At 43.6% G+C, this 19,930-nt stretch overlaps 1 protein-coding gene across 3 annotated transcripts in view; it reads left to right on the forward strand.

Moving 5' to 3' along the window:
* The window catches only part of cadm1a (cell adhesion molecule 1a), a 390,389-nt gene extending 370,677 nt beyond the window's left edge, over positions 1-19,712 (forward strand). For all 3 annotated transcript variants that reach the window (XM_084565221.1, XM_084565223.1, XM_084565222.1), the window contains 2 exons: positions 16,198-16,326; positions 19,569-19,712. In XM_084565221.1, coding sequence (XP_084421347.1) covers positions 16,198-16,326; positions 19,569-19,687 — 248 coding nt within the window. In that variant the 3' untranslated portion in view covers positions 19,688-19,712. The remainder of the gene's footprint in view (positions 1-16,197; positions 16,327-19,568) is intronic.
* Positions 19,713-19,930: the final 218 nt, after the last annotated feature.

Consider the following 19,930-nt stretch of genomic DNA (forward strand, 5'->3'; position numbering starts at 1 on the left):
TGACAAGCTATCAAAGGGACAGATGGTACTGCCAACATCACTGGCTACGTGACATATTGGTAGGTGAAAGGGACACTGTGGAAGGGCTTTGATTAGTTTGACGGTGGTGTGCATGCAAAAGAATTTGCTGGTTTGGTCCTGGTGAGCTGGATTGGGAGTCAGAAGAAATAAGCGTGAATGCACACAGCAAACGTTCATATATGTGATCAGAAATAACCTAAACACCCCTTAAAACTTGTTTGAACAGGGACTGTTAATGGCGTTGATGTGACAAAAAAGTATTATATTGCATGGTAAAGATAAGCTGGTGTACACATCAGAATGTGAGTCAGAGCAACAAATTATGTGACATATTCTTCTCCACAAAGGCTTCGGTTGAGGGTAATTGCTCACGCTTTAAAGTTATCTTGCTGTCCATATCTTTTACAAAAGACCTTTTAGCGGGAACCTAAATATCTCCTCTCCAACGAATCAGTCTAATGGCGCTCAGATGACGCGTACGACGACATCACTGTCATTCTTCTGCCCATCGTCGCATAAAGCCGATTTGATTGGCCCGTCAGATCTTTGCCAGGTGTCATGTTTGAGACTCTGAGTCAACTGCATTCACAAAGTGTTTGATTGGCCCCCGTTTATAATCAAAAATTAGAAAAAAAGGGTGCATGTTAATGTTTGTCGCACTGGTCGGACTACAGAGAGGAAGCCATGGTTTATGTTGCCGTTATTTGCCCACTTGTTTCTTCTTTCTTCAGCCAAACCAAAAGGCACACATTTCTTTTCGGTAATCTCAACCGCTGTGACGACTCCCACCAGTTCAGCTATGATCTGCAGAGCTATTGATCTTGACCACATCTCTAGTGAGAGCAGAATACAGGACTATACAGATCAGTAGTTTTCCCAGGTTTACACAACCTACCTAAAGAAGCCAATATTGGATATCCTGTTTTATTTTATTTGCCCTGTGATAGACTGGCTACCTGTCCAGGGTGTACCCCGCCACACTCTCAAAGACAAGCAGTTATGGAAAAGGAATGATGGAAAAATACAGGACTATATTCTGTGCATGCAAACAATAACAAAACGGTTGCATAAAAAGACATCTTTGCATAAAAGTGCATGCATGTGCAAATAACACTATAGAGACGCCCAGTTTCAGTTTTGCAGCATGTGCACAGAAGGTTTATTTTTTAGGTCACAAGTGTTTTTGGTTTTGTAAGAGAAAATGACAGAATTGATTAATTCTAGTGTGTTTTAATCAATGGACGTCATGTAGTTTACCCACTACCGAGGTGATTGTGTCCTTAAGAAAGTTGTTCTGATTTGACCATGGGAAGTTAGTTATGGATTTTGCATCAGCGCCATACCGGGACTCTTTCAGCTAAGACGCGAGTGCGTGCACACACAGAGAGATAGATGTGTTGGTATTAGAGGCTGGCACTCGGTGGCTTGAACCTGCCCGTAGGGGCTCTTTTCAAATGAGGCACATATGCTGCATTAATTAGTTTCAGACACACAACCGAGTGCGACAGGTGACAAACAGGGGTCTCCCACCCCCGCCCTCCAAAAAAAACACAAAAAAAACGGGCTCTTTCTCCTCTCATAACTCACCTCCTGCTGAAAGTAAAGTGATCCTCTAAGGTTCCGTCTGGCTTTCCATGATGAAATAAACAGGGAAGTGCTGAAATAGATGGTAAAGTGTAATCAGCGGTGATTTCTCACCTCACCTGTCACATTGCTGCGGTGCTTCGAGTCGAGCAACAGCTGCATGGAGGTGGAATTTTTAAAGCGTGCCAACAAGTGGCGCACATTTGCATACTTTTTTTCTTTATTGTGATTTATTGTTTCTTCTCTTCGTGCCATTCACCATGTATAGAATAAATGAAGATGTCAAACTGAACCACGTAGCCTATGAGATTATATAAAACATGCTTATTTTCCATTCAAAATATAAAACCTGCCTTTGTGCATTAGTCTTTTAAGTATACAGTAATTACCATATTCTCTATTAGCAGGTAAACATGACCAAATTGCCCCTTTTTTCCCTCAGTCGTTTGGAAATGTATTCCTTTATCTTTTGTTAATGTACTCGCTGTTCATAAAACTGCTCGCGTTAGGCCACCAGATGCACACGAACCAGTGCGATTATTTCACATTAATCCAAGCTGTCAATCATCCCCATCTGCCTCTCGGCTCCGCTACCTGCTGAAGTGACAACACCTGCGTCACCGTGGCAGCCTCACACCAACTGCTCTCTCATTAGCTCTTCTAAGCACTTCTCAAACCTCTTGCCAGAACAGTTTAGCATATTACCTGCCGTGATTGCGTATCGCATAACAATAAATGTCAGAGTTGTTGCAAAGCTTTATTGATGCGACGCGTTAGCAGTCTGCCGTAGATCGGTGGTTTTCCCGGGTCTGCACAAAATCGACTTAAAGGAATCAATATTAAATATACTGTTTGTTTTATTTGGTCTGTTTATCATTTCATTCTGTCTGATTTTTACAGCCATCCCCAATCTAAAACTGTGTGTAATGTTCTCATTAAAATTAATGCAGCAGCTGAACATATATCATATATCAGTAGATTATCTGGAAAAGAAAAACACACAAGTGCACACAGCATGAACTGCAGCTAGACTGACTGCCCACATCTTCAGGTGGTTTGCATTGTGATTGTTCTTAAGAAACAAGAGTCTACAGTCATGCTAGCAGCTCTTAAAGGCTGTAATTACTCCCACTGAGGTAAATGCTAAGCTCGGGTCCTCAACCAGAGACCTGGGAGCTTGAGAGTCCTGCACAGCATCTTAGCTGTTCTTACTATTGCACTCTTCAGGACAGAGATCTTAGTTGCCTTCACTTTCCACTTCTTTTCTAGTTCCTCTTTCAGCCGTTGGTATGTCTCGACCAGAACCAGCTCATCAGGGCGGCACAGTGGTGTGGTGGTTAGCACTGACGCCTCACTGATGCAAGAAGGTTCTGGGTTCTAATCCATCTGGAGCCTTTCTGTGTGGAGTTTGCATGTTCTCCCTGTGTCTGCATGGGTTCTCTTCGGGTACTCCGGCCTCCTCCCACCGTCCAAAGACATGTTGGTTAGGTTCATTGGTGATTCTAAATTGTGTGAATGGTTGACTGGTGACTTGTCCAGGGTGTACCCCACCTCTTTCCCAATGACAGCCGAGATAGGCTCGCTTTTGACCTTGGGACTTCCAGTCCGTACTCTGCTCAGATGTTCCTGTACACTATGCCAGCAGCTTGGTTATTGTGTTCCATGTAGTCCCTGCCTGCTAGCATCTTATACCCTGCCGTCATGTGATGGATTGTCTCAGGGGCATCTTTACACAGCCTCCACCTAGGCTCTCTCCTGGTGTGGTGGAGCCCGGCCTCTATTGATCTTGTAACTAGAGCCTGTTCCTGTGCTGCCGTGATTAGCACCTCTGTATCCTCCTGTACCGACGTCAGCGGCACTCGAGACCTCTTAGCCTTTGTCTTGAAGCATGTGCTTCATCGCCTTAATCATCCACAGCTAAGATGCTCTGGATAAAAGACATGACTGAGGAGGCTTGCATTGCCAACACTCTTTTGCTGTTGGAGCTCACTGTCCTGTCATGGCAGATAAGGCTTTTGGATGAGTCTAAGTCATGATATTTATGCTGCCTTCATCTAAGTTTGTGTTTACCATTTTCAAGAGTAAATATTGTAATTTAGTTGTATGAAGTTGTCAGAAAGTTTTGGCTCATGAATAAAATCTTTGTATAAGCTGAAGCAAAAGTTAAGGGATCACCAAAGCTCTTATAATTCATCACATGGAGACTCAGAGTGTTTCATAGCAACTCATCGACTAGTTGTCGAGATATTGCGCTCAAAACCCACCGGCGGGACTGGAGAATCATGAAAGGTTCATTCTGTATTGAACATAAAAACTGGAAAACCTTCCAAAAGTGACTCAGATATTTGTGTTTGACCAACTGCCTGGTTAGTATCCAACTGATCTGACTACCTCCTTTACAGTATCAGTAATCAGTGGCCTAGATAGAAGGATACCCTCTGATGTCGACAATACAAATCGTCTCAAGACGCTTTACAGAACCCCCAGAGCAAGAGCGAAGGCGACAGTGGCAAGGAAAAAGTCCCTTTTAACAGGAAGAAACCTCGAGCTTGATTGGCTTGAGGATGGACGAGTAGCGGTAGAAAAAGAGAGACTAGAGAGCAGCAGGAAGAGGAACGAGATGGAGATAGGGACACGTAGCTAATTGCATGCTAGTTAGTAGTAGCACAAAATGTATGAGAGAAAGAGTGAGATAAAAAATTAGAGGATAGGTGCTCGATGCCAGAGAAGAAAGTAGAGGACAGGTGCTCTGTGCATCAAGGGAAGTCACCCAGAACCCTAGACCTAACAAACATGGTCGGGACGGTTCAGGGTAACTTGAACCAGCCCTAACTATAAGATTTATGAACAATTAAAGTTGAAAATGTCTTTCTTTCCTTTTCTTTACTTAAGACGCTTCAAGTCGGTTGACAAGTCTGCACTCTTTGCATACCTAATAAAGATCTGATCACACTGCAGGCAGAATTGAAATAGAAGGTACGCCTATTAAAAGACCCTTTCCGCAGCAGACATTTTGACTTGTCACAGCAGGGAAAGCACAGGTGGAATTAATGATGGCTCAGTTCCGTTAAGTGTCCCGGTGAGCGATGACAGCGGACCAGCATGCACTAAAACAGGACCTCCCCCCCTTTACTGGAATGCGCCGATCATTAATACACCTACTGCGACTAATCAAAATGTCTGGCGTGAAAAATGACCGTCCCAGCTGTAAATGCAGGAGCCCGTAGTCAGGTGTCATTATCCAAGGGGCAAATCGAGCATGCTAATACCAGGCGGTAATGGGGTCCCGGCGTCTGGTAACCTTTCGGAAGACAGTGTTGTAACAGTGGGTGCATGATGATTTTATGTCTTTATAGAATATTATTAGTTGAACGCCACTTTATTATACATGTCACAGGACTGGAGAGGAAGGAGCTGCTGCATGGAGTACTTTTTATTAAAGACAAGACATTAGAATATTAATTAGAATATTAATCCATAGTGGTAAAATCTTGTTTTAGGTAGCATGCCAACTGTTTATCTGTTGTTGTTTTTGCATTTACTTCTTCTGTAATCATTCGCAGGCAATGAATACGGCTGGAAATGTGGTTAAAAATACGGATATATCCCAGGGAATTTAACTTGCAGGTCCCTTGTTTTTGAATGCTCTTATTGTGCATGTAAGCCAAGTGTTGCCATGGCAGCAGTTAAGTCTTGCAACTTTTCATCTGAGACCGTTGTCCTGTTTTGTTAGTTTGGCTTGGCCGGTAGCGTCGTGCCGATCACGGTGCGGAGAAGCGCTTTTATTCATTGGTGTGGAATGTGGATTACATCCTAAAATTAATAACATTATTTAATATTCACGAAAATAAAGATGAGATCTGAGAGGAAATTGAAATTGATTATTAATAGCTGGTGTGTAGCACCCCTTTTTCCTTCTTTCCTATTTTAATTTGAACTTCAGCCCTGGGGGCCGTTCCAAGGCTTTGGTCACTCTCTTGTGGCATTTCTTCGCTTATTTTTTTCCCCTTCTGCTGCCCTCAATGTGGGTGCTGGCAAACAGAGCTGGAGTTAATGTTTTTTTCTCCAGTTTAAACCCGGGGATCTCAAAAATCTGTCCCTAAACATAACCCTGTCTGTGTTTCGTGTAAACAAGGCAGATTTTTCCAGTGTCTGAGATCATGCATGGCTTCACTCGCTCTTAGCAGCACCGATACATTATCAGGCTCTAATGCAAGCTGTACGTGAAATGCTTCAGATTTTCCTTTTCCCTGGCGCCAACCATCCATGCATGTAAGCCGGTCTGAAGTTCCTTCGCGGTGAGGTTTGGATTAGAGGCCGACACCAAGCAGTCAGCCTCGCTAAAAAGGATTTTGCTATCACTGCTGGTTTTTGTCGGTGTTGCTACACCTTGCAGAGATTGTGCCACAACATTGCTCCTCAAAGGAAACGGCGTGACGAAGCAGGCACAGGGACAGTAATAACAAAGAAGAACAAAACCAGGCCAGCTATCACGGAACAGGTTTTTGGAACAAATATACATGCATTTAAAAAGGTGCTTATGACCTGTTTTATTAGGAAGTACTCGTTCCGTTCAGTGCAAAACATCGGAGGCTCCAAATAACCCCGACTGTCCTCAAATTTGTTGGTTTATGGAAATAGTCGGCGAGTTAAGCTACGAGTGGCTCGTGTAAACAGCTCATTTCTGAGCACGACCTTGACCGGAGAATGTACTACAGCCTGTTTACTGCCTGTATGTAAATGTAGCCATTGTCTTGGCTTCTTTTCCAGGATTAGCCTCTCATTTCCTTGGCACAGTTCCTTCACCCAGGGCTCTGTCTGCTGTGTACACAGATCTCCACAAAGCCCCCGATGTCATTTCACTGATACTGTTCTGTCTCACAACACCAGGATACACTGAGTCTCTTCTGTTGTTAATATCAATATGAAAAAGCAGAGGAGACACAGGACTCGGGGAGTGTATTTATTTCAGCGCCGTGAGTTTAACCTTGACAAGACTTTTTCTTTATTTGGCTTCTGCTTGCCGGGCCTAAGAAATCTCTCGGCCTTTTTCTGTAATATACATACAATTAATTGTCAGTCATTTGCCTCGACTTCGTCAGTGCACGCTAAAAAAAAGAAACACAAACAAGGCCTCTGGCTCTGCCTCTCACAGCCACGAGCATAAATCCTCAAGAGTTTTTCATCCGTTGTTGAAATGGCCGAGGCTGGAGGCAGCTCAGTGACAGCGGGGTGGGAGGAGAGTGTTAGTGGAGGTGCGGAGGGGAGCTTGATAATCACGCATGAGAGAAGAAAGGGCAGTCTGGTGGATGGAGAGAAGCTCCACTGGGCTTCTTCTTTTTTTTTCTTTTTTTTTCCTCCAAACAGTGTCCCCATTAACACGACTGATGTGCATCTCTGCACCAAGCCGCAAACTCATTTGGCCTTGGGAGCCATAGAGAGTCCTCATTGTGTTAGGATAAGTCACTCCTGAGACCACTAAAAGCCATTATTAGAAGGTGTTTATTGAGCTAGCCATGGCCTAGATACAGCTTAATATCCTGAGAACAGTTATAGCCCATAATTATATTACATTTTGGAATGAAGACTGACCGTGATTAGATAAATGATGAATAGCTCCATCAGATTAAAAAAAAAAAAAAAAGAAGGTGCAAGGTTTCTAAGAAGATAATGCACCGTTGGCTTATTTTCGCAAGAAGATGGAACCTTTGCTTCTCTTCTTTCGATTATATTGTTTGACACCAAAAAATGTATTTCATTACACAGCCAGAGGCTAATATTACACAAAAAGAAAAACGGGAATACCGGCTTCTTGTCTGATGTCGGTCTCCTACACACCTCTCTGCCAGGTGTAAATTAAACAAACGTCTATCTCTTTTTCATCAGTACCTGCGTGTTTTTTTCGGCTGGGTTTGAGCTTTCTATTTTAAAAGCAGGGCCCAGATGTTCGTGCCAGAAAGCGAATTAAAGCCGAACGCTGGCGTTGTTTTCATTAGACGGTGCCAGGGTGTAACTGCTAATTAAAAATGCCATCTTGCTGCAAAACAAAATTAAAATTTTTAAAAGATGGATGTGAATTTATAAGCAAGTGGCATTTTAGTGTCGCCTTTGCTTTGTCTCGCTTAATGATGTTAGAGCTTGACTCCTGGCAACTGCACCGCTGCAGTGTTTGTTATCACACGGTGGAAAATATTCGTATAAGACTTCTAACCTGCCCGCACTTTCTCTTGAACTGTTTTTGAAGCCGTGTGTTTTTTAGCTGCTGGTGGCAGCGGTACCAGAGACCCTGTCATGGTTGGCTAGTTTAATTTCTATTACTGGCAAATTCCAACTTTCTGCTCTTCGTCGACATTACACCTCCTGCAACGACAGGCGTCACAACAACCGTGTTGAGAGTAGCACACGGCCGCGGCTGAAGTCTAAACCAGACTACTAACCCGCTGCCCGATGTCAGCACGTGTGAGAGTGGAGACAAAATAATGCGAGCCCCTGGACGTACTGGTTGTGCAGTGTGTGCTCCGTTGTGGTGTTTTGCACGCTGTGTACGGACACTTCAATGGCGCCGCTGTGAGCTAGCCAGACGCGGAGTGTTGCATCATTTGACGACTAGTTCATGCACAGGATGTGTGAACAGACAGAGGAAGTAGTCAGAGGTATACTAGCTGGAATACCTGAACATGTCATCATCCACAAACAGCAGAACAGTGATTCCCAGAAACAACGCACAAAAAAAATCCATATTCAACAAGGCAAACTTGTCAAAAACCTTTTTCCTTCAAGTTCTTGGTGTTACTATTGTTATTCCCTTAAAGCCATGACACACCAAGGCGCCTGTCGGCCGTTCGCCGTTGCTAGGCTGCCAGGGAGCTTCCATGGCCCTAGTTTTTGCGGTGTGTCCCGCACTAGTCGGACCCTTATTGATGTACAAGGGGCTGTAGAATGAGTCGGTCAGAGATATCGCTCTGATTGGCCGATCAGCTTAGGGTTAGGGTTATAGAGTATAGAAAACAGCTAAAAACAGCAATGTTCATCGTGGGGGGGCTGGAGCCTGTTGTCACCATCGGGCGAGAGGTGGGGTACACCCTGGACAGGTCTCCAGTCTATCACAGTTCACAACCATTCACACTCCCACCTATGGCCAATTTAGAATCACCAATGAACCTAACGAACATGTCTTTGGATGGTGGGAGGAAGCCGGAGTACCCGGAGAGAACCCACGCAGAAAGGCCCCAGTCGGCCCATGGATTTGAACCCGGAACCTTCTTGCTGTGAGGCTGTTTAAAGGCACTGTGTCGCCCTTTAAACAACCATTTCGTTGGTATATGTGTTTTGAAATGGGGCATCTACGACAATTCTTCTTTAAGCTTATGTGAAAATAAAGATGGCGCTAAGCGTTGAAGACTGGTACGAGCACCACTGCAGCTTCGCCACTTCGAATCTTCTGTTAGAGGCCATTCGTGTTGGTGGTGTGGGTTCAGGAGAGAGAATCTGAAGGTTGTGGAAAGGCTGATTTAGAAAACCCAACAAAATTCTAGGAATCTTTGATCACATAGCCCAAAAAAAAGGGCTTTTTGAGAAGACATTTCACCGTTCATCTGAGTAGCTTCTTCAGTTCCAAGGGACTGGTGGGAAGTTGAGGTTTAAATAGGAAACTCTGTATCCAACAAAGGTTCAAAAAAGGCAACTGGACTTGTAGAGTTTTTTGAGAAGACGTTTCACCACTCATCCTAGTAGCTTCTTCAGTTCTAGGGGATACTACTCGGATACTCGGATGAGTGGTGAAACGTCTTCTCAAAAAACTCTACAAGTCCAGTTGCCTTTTTTGAACCTTTGTTGGATATACCATGACCTGGATGACTGAGAACCTTCACAGACATAGGAAACCCTGTGTTTCTTGTTTCTGTTATCGACCAGAAACTGGCACGACTAGAGTCCATTAACGGTTTGATACTTACCTGTCATTGAGGTTGGGGCTGAATTAGGAGGAGCTCAGGATTAAAGTCTTTTGAAATTGTTATATGTGCCTAGAAACTATCAGTGTAATTGTTATCTTTATTGGTATATTTCATGAAAGACTCGTGTTTTTTTTTTTTCTTAAACGTTTGTGGCACCCTGGAGTTATCTGTTCTTGTAACGCCGTTTTACAATCACCGTTTTATAAATGATTTTCTTAATCTTAATGAGGACCACATTTCAGGAAATTGTTAATGACCCTGCCAGTATCGGAGCTCTCATTCTGACGTGGACTTCAATGAAAATATTACATGATTCCCATCACAGGTGTGTAGGATTAATCTTTTTCTGGCCCCGGACCCGTCCCGAACAATAAAAGTCAGGATGCGTCTGCTGCATTTATTTTGAGGATCGATTTTTTTTAAAAATCCGTCTCATGCAAGCGCCTCCAACTTTTTTGAAGCGCAGCGCTGACTTCTCTTTGAACACTGAGCACCTGTAGCGGTGTTTTTCCTCTTACTACAACACATATCAAAAAGTAATGAAGCCTTTTAAATCACACACACACACAAAAATAAAAAGAACTGATCCGGCCGCCAAAGTCAAGTCTCTTGAATCCCTGCTAAAAGTCAAATGTCAAAAAACTGGATGACAGTGTTTTTAATCATTTCATTTTCAACTTTATTCGACCTTTCCTCTTTTTTTTTTTCGCGCTCTGTATTTTTAATGGGGCCGCTGTCTTTTTCAAACCGACTCAATAAAATCCCGGGCCCGTCCGCTCCGTATGTAAGCGGCGTAGCTCGCTGCCCGAGAGGCAAAAGATTTAACTGACATTTTTAAATAGGTTCAATGAATAGGTTCACCGGGACTTTAATTACATTCACTCTTTAACCAAGAGTGTTGTTGGCAATGGGAGTGGATCTTGACAAGACAAACGTGCTCTTATGACACCCCACCCACATAGCGCCGCCGCGGCTCCTGATTGCCGCTCTGTCCACGGGCTGTATGAGCACACCGGTGAAATCAGCGGTGCTTAATTAGCAGATTAGAAGATCCAATTAGGAGATCTCCTCCGTCTAAAATCAAGCCTCAGTCAACATGTCCTACGAAAATGAGATACTCCAAAGGTGGACGTTTCTCCCCCCTGCCCAAAAACGGCTGCTCTTGATTGACTGTCGCCCGCGTTGTTTAGCCCCGTGGACAACTTGTTTGAAGCCCGCTCTTGATTAGCCGTGTGCATTTCAAAGTTGGCACCGAGATAAGTCGAACAGCAACGATCTGATACAAAATTATACGATATTTTTTTTTGGCCGGTTTGCTAATAGTTCAGGCTAAATATGGAGGCTAACAGTAAAACTAAATATAATAGCATGAGCATAGAAAGCTGGTCTGGTCTGGTCAGCCCTGACATTAAAATGAAAGATGTGTTATGTTCTGAACATAAAGCAGTGCTGCTTCTTTTGAAGTAGCATTTTACATTTTCTCATGATGCCTCCACATATGTTTTCTTTTTCTTTTTTTCCCCCAGTTCTGCTCGCGGTTCCTTTCCAAGATGAATTTTATTTTGCAAAATGAGCTGCAGCAACAGAGCAAAGCTACATTAAGTGCTTTAATAACCCATTTGGCCTCATCAACACACAGGGAGAGAGAGAGAGAGAGCTTCATGGTGATTTAACAAAAATACTGCAAGTATTATAATAGAGGCACTGCTCAAAGAAGTGTAGTGTATACACTGATCAGGCATAACATTATGACCGCCTTCCTAATGTTGTGTAGGTCTCCCTTGTGCCTCCAAAACAGTTGTGACTCATCAGAAAATGGACATGGGCCTTCTGAGGGTGTCCTGTGGTGTCTGGAAAGAGAAAGGGGGGGGGGGGGTCATCCCACAGATACTTGATCAGTTTGGGATCAAGTGAATTTGGAGGCCAGGTCAACACCTTGTGCTGTTCTTCATGTTTTCTTTTTTTAGTTGTTCCTAAAGCTTTTTTGAGTGCATCCTGCTGGGGATGTCTGCTGCCACCGATGAGTGTCATTGCTATGGGGTGGGGGTGCCTGGTCTGGTTTAGGTGGGTGCTACATGTCTAAGAAACGTCCAAAAGTTTCCCAGCAGAACACTGAACTGTCTCAAGATGGTGTTGTGGAAATTCTTTGCTGTTTGCTGTTGGTGAACAATAAAACAGAGACTTCTGCCGGCCGATAAGTTTTATTTCCTTGCAAGAAAAGGTCAGTCCCCGCCCGAGTGGTAATGGTGAAGCAAAAGACTGAGCGTGGGAAGACATAGACATTTATACCTGAGGAGGAGAACTCCAAAATATGCTGCCACAACTATGTAAAGTTTTCCATCTGGCACAGAACAGCGTTATGAATCTCTGTTTTAACTCTATTTTGGTCTCCACCAGTGTGTGCAAGAGAAAACAAAGAAACATCGTATTTTACGCCCTTGTTACTTACTTTTTTCACCAACCACTCGTCAGCTTTGTCTGCAGTTTGACAGGTGACGACAGCGGCGTCAGTTTTTCACAACCGCTCTGCAGACACAGCACTGATGACTGAACCAAAACATTTAGCAAATAAATTACTGAAGTGTTAAAGTCACAATTCTGAGACTGATGCGGGTCTTAGATGCTTTCTATCTGTGACAGAAGTGACGTTTGAGGCTATAGCTGTAATTTTCTTGACTATGCATTGCTATATTTGCTAAAACAATGACCTGTGCAGCAGCACGTTGCGCGTCTTCCCATGTGAGACACTAACGGAAATGTACCGTATTTTACCCGGTGACAGTAATTGCTCATAAGTGATACTCACCAATATGACATGCAAATTGCTTTGTATGCCGTGACTGGGACTGAGTGCTTCCTGAAATTGACATCCCGGCAGTCTGGGATTACAAGCAGGGCTCATTAAAAACAGAACCCAGACATTCGTTTTTATGCTCTTTGCTTTGATTTAGACAGAATTTAGAACTCTTGATTCTGCTGCAGCACAGTGTCCTGTGAGGTGGGGCGCATTAGAAATTCAGGAGGGCTTTATAGGAGCAAGAATCCAGTCACCAGCAGGCCAGACTGTACACTTAGCCCCTGCACTTTTAAGGCAAAATGCAGCTTGACTTCATCTTGTTTGTGCAAATAAATCCACAAGGCAGATCTAATCATTATATGAGGCTACGTGATATTATGCATGGACCGTTGATGTTTTCCTCCACCCCTTCCTTCTTAAATGAATTCAAACCAGGACGGTTTAATATAGACTATCAAGAAAGAGCCTCTGCACTTGTCCAAAGCCATCTCCACCGCCCTGACCACATAAACTCACACTCTCTCTCGCGCCTCTCCCCCCCAAAGCCAAAGTCCACATTAACATCGTAATAGGAAAGTGTGTTAAAGCACAGCTCCAGCGGCCTGACAAGAGCGAATTGGATGTCAGAAGGATTCCTGCTCGGCTTAATTGAATCTGCCCAGAACTAAAACAGAAAATCTGAAGTCAAAATAACTCATTAGATCTATCAGGTGATGTTTTGTTGAGTTTGAGAGGTAGCGCTGCACTGCCCTCCCACACCCCGCACCCCGCTTCATTCCTGCAGGTTTGGATAATGCAGGTGCGCACGGGTGGGCGGTAGCATGATGTTTCTCTTTCTCTTTCTGTTAATCAGTCCTGGCCTGCTCTCTCCGTTTTCCGGGGCTCACTCAGCAAATCCCCTGTGAGGATGTAGGCTGGTGAAACACGAGGAAGAGTTTTAGCGAGTTACCCCAAGTAGTGGTGGCGGAGAAGGGCGGGGTTGAAGGTGTGCGCCGCCTGAACTGACTGCTAAAAGAGGCCCGTCGTTCTTTGGCGTGGCGTCACTTCTTCCTGTTTTCTGTATTTTCTGCAACAACTGGCTTCAACACAGGGAGAACATGCAAACTCCACACAGAAAGGCCCCAGTCGGCCTGGATTCGAACCCGGAACCCTCTTGCTGTGAGGCATCAGTGCTAACCGTTTACCGTTGTAGTGACTTAACTTTCGGAAACGAGATTTAAGCTCGTCTGGAGAAAGGACCCTGGAACAGTCCGACTCAGACGTTAGGAATAGAGTTTATTGAGTATAGCACGTATACAGCATATAAACCCAAGATGCCGCCAGAGAACAACTGATTTTAGCTTGAATATCCCTCTCCTTACATACAACAGAAAGCACTTCCCATGGGCTGAGCTTTACGTTTTAACTTGCAACCCATCTATGGTCAAAATCTACTGGTGTCATTAGCATTAGCAGCTGCCTTCCTGATAGTACGGTTTATTCCCAGGATGCGCGTTTACATTCCTCGAGACTGACCTAACTCTTGACACCGTTATTTTTGGATCTTTGCTAAAAAAAATAGCAGTAGTTTTCAAATTCCTTCAAGCTTTCTTAGTCACACTTCTTTTTGGCTCTTAAGTGCGGTTTATACCTCTGCAGGACGTAGACGTTTCAACCTACATACGTAGCCTACGCCGGTGCGAGCCATTTTTACTTGTGCGCTCGTAAGTTTGGTTCGCTCTGTAAACTTTTTTGCCAATTGGGTTAATTTTTGTTTTTGCCCCCAGCTTCACGTTCGACTTCCTGCTTCACTTACAACAAAGGCGACTGAAACTTTCATCAAAGTTAACCTTTTCTCGATGTGCTCCATCTTTATTGATCCAAAACAATCAGTTTGAAAATTGCAGAGATGGAAAAGCAGCTGGAAATACTAAAGCGGAAATAGGCTACTACCAAGCGCAGGGAGGGGCACGTCAGGCTGCATCGTTTCGAGTCTGCGGAGGGTCTGGACTGTCGTAGTAGCTACAACGTCAAATTGACACAGACGCCTAAACCCTGCATTACTCCAAAAGTCTTTATTTTACCAAAGCTCATATTACTTGAGTACATCTTTGTTCAATACAAGTTGTCCGTGTTACTTGTGCAAGAAAACTTTCAAAAGTCATAATGTCATTTAGGTTCACTTAAACACAACGTCATCCAATTGCATAAAGTGGGCTGTTAGCGAAGCATCTCTATTATGCTTCTCTTTTGTCCCGTGTGCGACCAATCGGGTCTGCAAATGGATATTAACTTGAGGTTGTCATGGATCCCTACACATGATCAATAGCTTTCACACGGCATTACAGCCAAACTCTTCAGGGGCTCACGCTGCTCCGCTCTGGAAGTTAAACACATCGCCAACTGCTCGGTTGATAGTTTGTGAACGTTTTGCTGCGGAAAACCTTAACCTCAACGACGAGCCAAAATGACTCTTAAGGTAAAAATACTGAGCCGTTTCTCGCACCCTGGCGGGAATATGGTAATTCTTAATCAATCCTTGATTGCAAGCCGCATGGCTATTGTTGCGGCAGTTTTATATGCGCCGGTTATTTAAATGTCAGCGAGAGACAAAGGAGCCGAACTGAACTCAGGGAAAGGAAAGAACAACAACATCTTGTTAAATGTTGTGGGAGGAAACAAAGAATCAAACTAACCCAAATTGCACATTGTAATGAACGTTGTGTGTCCTTTTGAAGCATTTAGTGCGACAACAGTATTACACAAGATTAAGAGCTTGGTGAAGATCAGCATTAAAGGGGAACTACTGTTTTTTGCAACCTGGACCTTATTTCTGGCATAAAATACAGTTGTTTACTCACCCATATAACTTTTATGAAATTAGTATTCCTTCGGGAGATATTTAGATCTGCGTATATCCATGTAGTGGGAGTGACTGGGGCACCGAAACGCAGCCTCTGGAAATACTAAAGCGAAAATAGGCTACTACCAAGCTCAGGGAGGGGCACGTCAGTTTTTTACAACCTGGACCTTATTTCTGGCATAAAATACGGTTGTTTACTCACCCATATAACTTCTGTGAAATTAGTATTCCTTCGGGAGATATTTAGATCTGCGTATATCCATGCAGTGGGAGTGACTGGGGCACCGAAACGCAGCCTCTAAATAACGCATTATCTACCGTGAAACTTATACGCTGATCTAATTATCTCCCGAAGGAATACGTATAACACAAAAGTTATATGGGTGAGTAAACGACCGTATTTTATGCCAGAAATAAGGTCCAGGTTGTAAAAAACAGTAGTTCCCCTTTAAGTCTAAGAGGTAATGTTGACATCATAATCTTTTCGCATTTCACATTATTCTGGCATCAGTCAACATGTTTCCTTATTTTCACTGCTCAAAACTACGCAATACTTTCTCTAATGTCTTTGCATAGCATTCATATTCATTACCGACGTTTGTGTTTGTTTCCTGCATGGATCCTACTCAGTAAAATGAGAGAAGTATTGGATTCATTTTGTTTGAACCACAGGAGCAACATTCATGACAACAGACCTGTATAGATATAGAGTATATTAGGCCGAGGGCAGCAGGTTACCGAGACAATCATGTCTCAGATGTTGTTAAATCAGTGCGATTAAAGCGCTATCGCTGCAAACCTCCTGCATTTAAATGCCTTGCATTAAGTATAATCTACATCTCTATCATGTTTAACTGTCTGACATCCCCCACAGGGATTCTCTGGCTGATTGCTATCCCCGTAATGTAACGAGGAGTTTTAACAGAGCTGTTATCCAGACTGACGTTCTTCTCTTCTCTTTTCTTTTCTTTTTTTTTTTTTTATTTCTCTACTTTCAGATTCTCGAGCTGGAGAAGGAGCGCCCAGGACGGTGGACCACGCGGTTATCGGAGGAGTGGTGGCCGTGGTCGTGTTCGCCATGCTCTGTCTACTCATTGTCTTGGGGCGCTACTTTGCGAGACACAAAGGTAGTAGACCTGAAATTGGAGCTTCACAACCCACAGTAATACGTTCGCTTTTGTGCAGCGGTTATTATCTGCAAAGTAAAACAGCTCCTTAAAACCTAAGAATATATTTAAATACGCTTCATCCTTAATACTTTTTTTTTAAACAATGGCTGTTAAATGCATTTTTTTAGCAGCTTGCTGATTTCCAGGTTGATCAAGTGCAGCCTCTTTACTTTTTATTTCAATAAAAACCTCTTACTACATCACCGGATGGATGCTATCTGAATGGTGGAGACACAGCTATTAAGGCTAGGGGTTACTGATGATGAGTAAAATTACATTCTTCACGCAGTCCTGCTGAATAGTATAACAAATCTCGTATGCCGGCCTCATAACGCAGAAATAATTATAATCTATAACGAATTTCACACTTTGGTATTTCTTATGCAGGAGGAGGAAATGGAATCGGGTGCATTAAGCACTTTAGAGTGGAAGTACTTTAAATGAGGCAAATTAAAGGTGCAGATGAAACCTTTTTTTTTTTTTCTTCTTTCAGAGTGATATTAAAATCTCCTCAGATTTATTTCCAGAAGCTAAAAAACTCTCACGTAAACATGCAGGACGGCTCGCCCCTCGGCGAAGTGGAACATTTGTGCATGCGCTCAGCCCTCGGCCAGCTCGGGCGGCTAACTCCGGCCCTGATCCCAGCTGTCTGTCAGCAACCATCGATAAAGTTTAGCCGCGCCGCTCGGATCCGACGTGTCTCCTGAGAAACAAACTGACCAGATTAGTCGACAAAAACATCCTGCGTCCAGCTGACTGACTCGCGCATGATTTATTAACGGCGAAGGCCTAACGCGACGCGGTGCAGCCTCAGTGCAGACGGCTCCTTCTGGCAACTTATTTCTGTGGCTTTATCAGTTGTAAAAATATTTGCACGCCGTAGTTTTAGAGAAGACACAAATAAACTTGCAGGTTAGTCCTTTTTATTTGGATTCCCTACCACAGATCAGGGATTACAGGAGTTATAACGCGTCTTATTCCCCAGATTCATAAAACCTAGCTTAACTTTAGTCTTTTTACAACCTGTCAAATTATCCAAACGCTCATGATTATCACCACACCTGATCTCTACCTTCTTTCACACAACACTATTCAAATTAGTGGACAAATCTACATAAAATATAAGCTCTTAATAAACAGAAACCTGTTTTCCTCTAAGGTTGTTCACAACACATTTCTATTATAAAACAGCAAGGAGGTGGAAAGTATACAAATAAAATGGAGGCCACTTTGACTAATTGTGCGCGGTATGAAAGGTAATCTGTTTACGACTTTTAAGTGCCTGGAGGCCAGGTATGAATATTCATAGCGGAGTAATAATAACAATCACAGGAAGAGAGATTTATTCTTTTCTGAAGCAGTCACCGAGAAAAATTAGAATTAGAAAAGAATTATTAATGTTTGACTTTTAACTTCCTCGCTTGGAAACGCTCCCATAAATACTCGACGACACCTTGATCTGAAGTGACCCGTAATCTTTGATTGAGGAGAAAGACTTTGTTCGAAGCGAGGCTGCGACGCCAAAAGACTCGATGTGATGTTGGATATTGACTGATACAGGTTGCATACTTTTGTTTTTTAAAACAATTAGCTTTCAGAGTAAGGGTGTTTTTCTCAGCAGGGTGGGAATGTGGCAGGGATAGAATAATAAATCGCTAAATAATTAAATGCAGGCGTGCCTGTGCCATTGCAAGCGTACGTGTTGACTCTTCACAACGTTTGTCCTTTTGCCGATCCTGGTAAATGGAAACGCTTCAGGCAAAATCCATCTTTTTTAAGGCTTTCAGGTGTCCATCATAAAATAACAAAGGCTAAGTTTAGTAAGTTAAATACTGAAGCTACTTAGGCTCTCCTGTCTGTGCAAGAGAGAAGCTGTGAATCGCGTTTTTGATTTGAAAGTTCTACAGCGCAAACTGTGTTTAATGATGCCGTGGATCCATTCGAAGGGCCCATGCGAATTACATGAGAAACAACGAAAGCAGAGAGCGGCCCGACATGGCCTGAAAATATGAGCTTAAGTTTCTGCTCAAGGTTTCTTCCCGTTAAAAGGGAGTTTTTCCTGTCACCGTCAACTTCGTACTTGCTTTCTGGGTTTGAGGCCGGGTTCTGTAAAGCCTCTTAAGACAATTTGTATTGTTATTAACGCTATTCACCGATCAGCCACAACATTAAGACCACTGACAGGAGAAGTAAACATTGACCATCTTTTGACAATTCAGTGTTCTGCTGGGAAACTTTTGGACCTGGCATTCATTCATTGGTGTGGATGTTACTTAGACATGTAGAACCCACCTAGACCAGACCAGGCACCCCCACCCCATAGCAATGACACTCCTTGATGGCAGCAGTCATCCCCAGCAGGATGCAGCCTGACACAGACACACACACAAAAACGCTTTTGGAACAACTAAAAAAAAAAACTCGAAGAACATCACAAGGTGTTGACCTGGCCTCCAAATTCACTAGATCCCAAACTGATCAAGTATCTGTGGGATGATCCACAGAGGCCCCTCCCCTCAAAGGCACCCCCACTAACAACATCCTGTTACCAGACACCACAGGACACCCTCAGAAGGCCCATGTCCGTTCTCTGATGAGTCACCACAAGGGAGATCTACACAATATTAGGAAGGTGGTCATAATGTTATGCCTGATCTGTGTGTATATATAAAATTGAAGTGAACTGAACGCCTGCAAGTGGACCAAGTTGAAATTTGTTTCCTTCAAACAAGTGAGATTGGGGGGGAGAATGTTGTCTTCTTCACATTTACCAGCGTCACCTCGATCCCGTGTGCTTTTTCTTTGGCACTTTCCTCATTCGATTTAGAATACTGTGATCATTACCGGGCTGTGAAAGAATGTGAATAAATCTTGTAAATTAGGTTTGAAGAGGCAGGCGAGTTCTTTTTTTTTTTTTTTTCCCTTTCTGAACTTGACAAGGTTAATTTGAAAGTGTGGAGCCGTGCTATTCCCCGCACTCAGAACCCTGATTTTCATGTGCCAATCTTAAACGGAAAAGAGGGAAGACGCTGTACGATGTGAATGCCGGAGCTCGGCGTACGCGCGGTCGAAGGATTAGCATAATTAGATGGCGTGAGATGGAGGGGCACATTTTAATCTTGTTGTATCATCTAAGCAGCAGGTTATTATCCAGTCCGTGACACTGTCCTCTTCCTCCTCCTCCTCCTCCTCCTCCTCAGGTACCTACTTCACACACGAAGCCAAAGGAGCAGACGATGCGGCGGACGCAGACACAGCCATCATCAACGCAGAGGGCGGCCACACCAACTCGGACGAAAAGAAAGAGTACTACATCTAATCAAAACAGGACCCCTCACTCTGGTGTCTCCTTTGGGACGCTGAGCTGTTTTTTGGGGGGGACGGGGACGGGGATTGGGGGGGTTGGGGAAGACGGAGGGGGTCTCTTGGCGAGAGTAGAGGGGTCAGAGAGCGGCGGCGTTTTAGAGAAAGGCCTGGTTTTAAGCCGTTGTTTAGTCTAGTCTGCAGATGTAGATGGAATGTTTCGTGTGTTTGAATAAAAACAAAAAAAAATCTAAATCCG

This window comes from Chelon labrosus, assembly GCF_963514085.1.
Source record: "Chelon labrosus genome assembly, chromosome: 17".
NCBI classification, from domain to species: domain Eukaryota; kingdom Metazoa; phylum Chordata; class Actinopteri; order Mugiliformes; family Mugilidae; genus Chelon; species Chelon labrosus.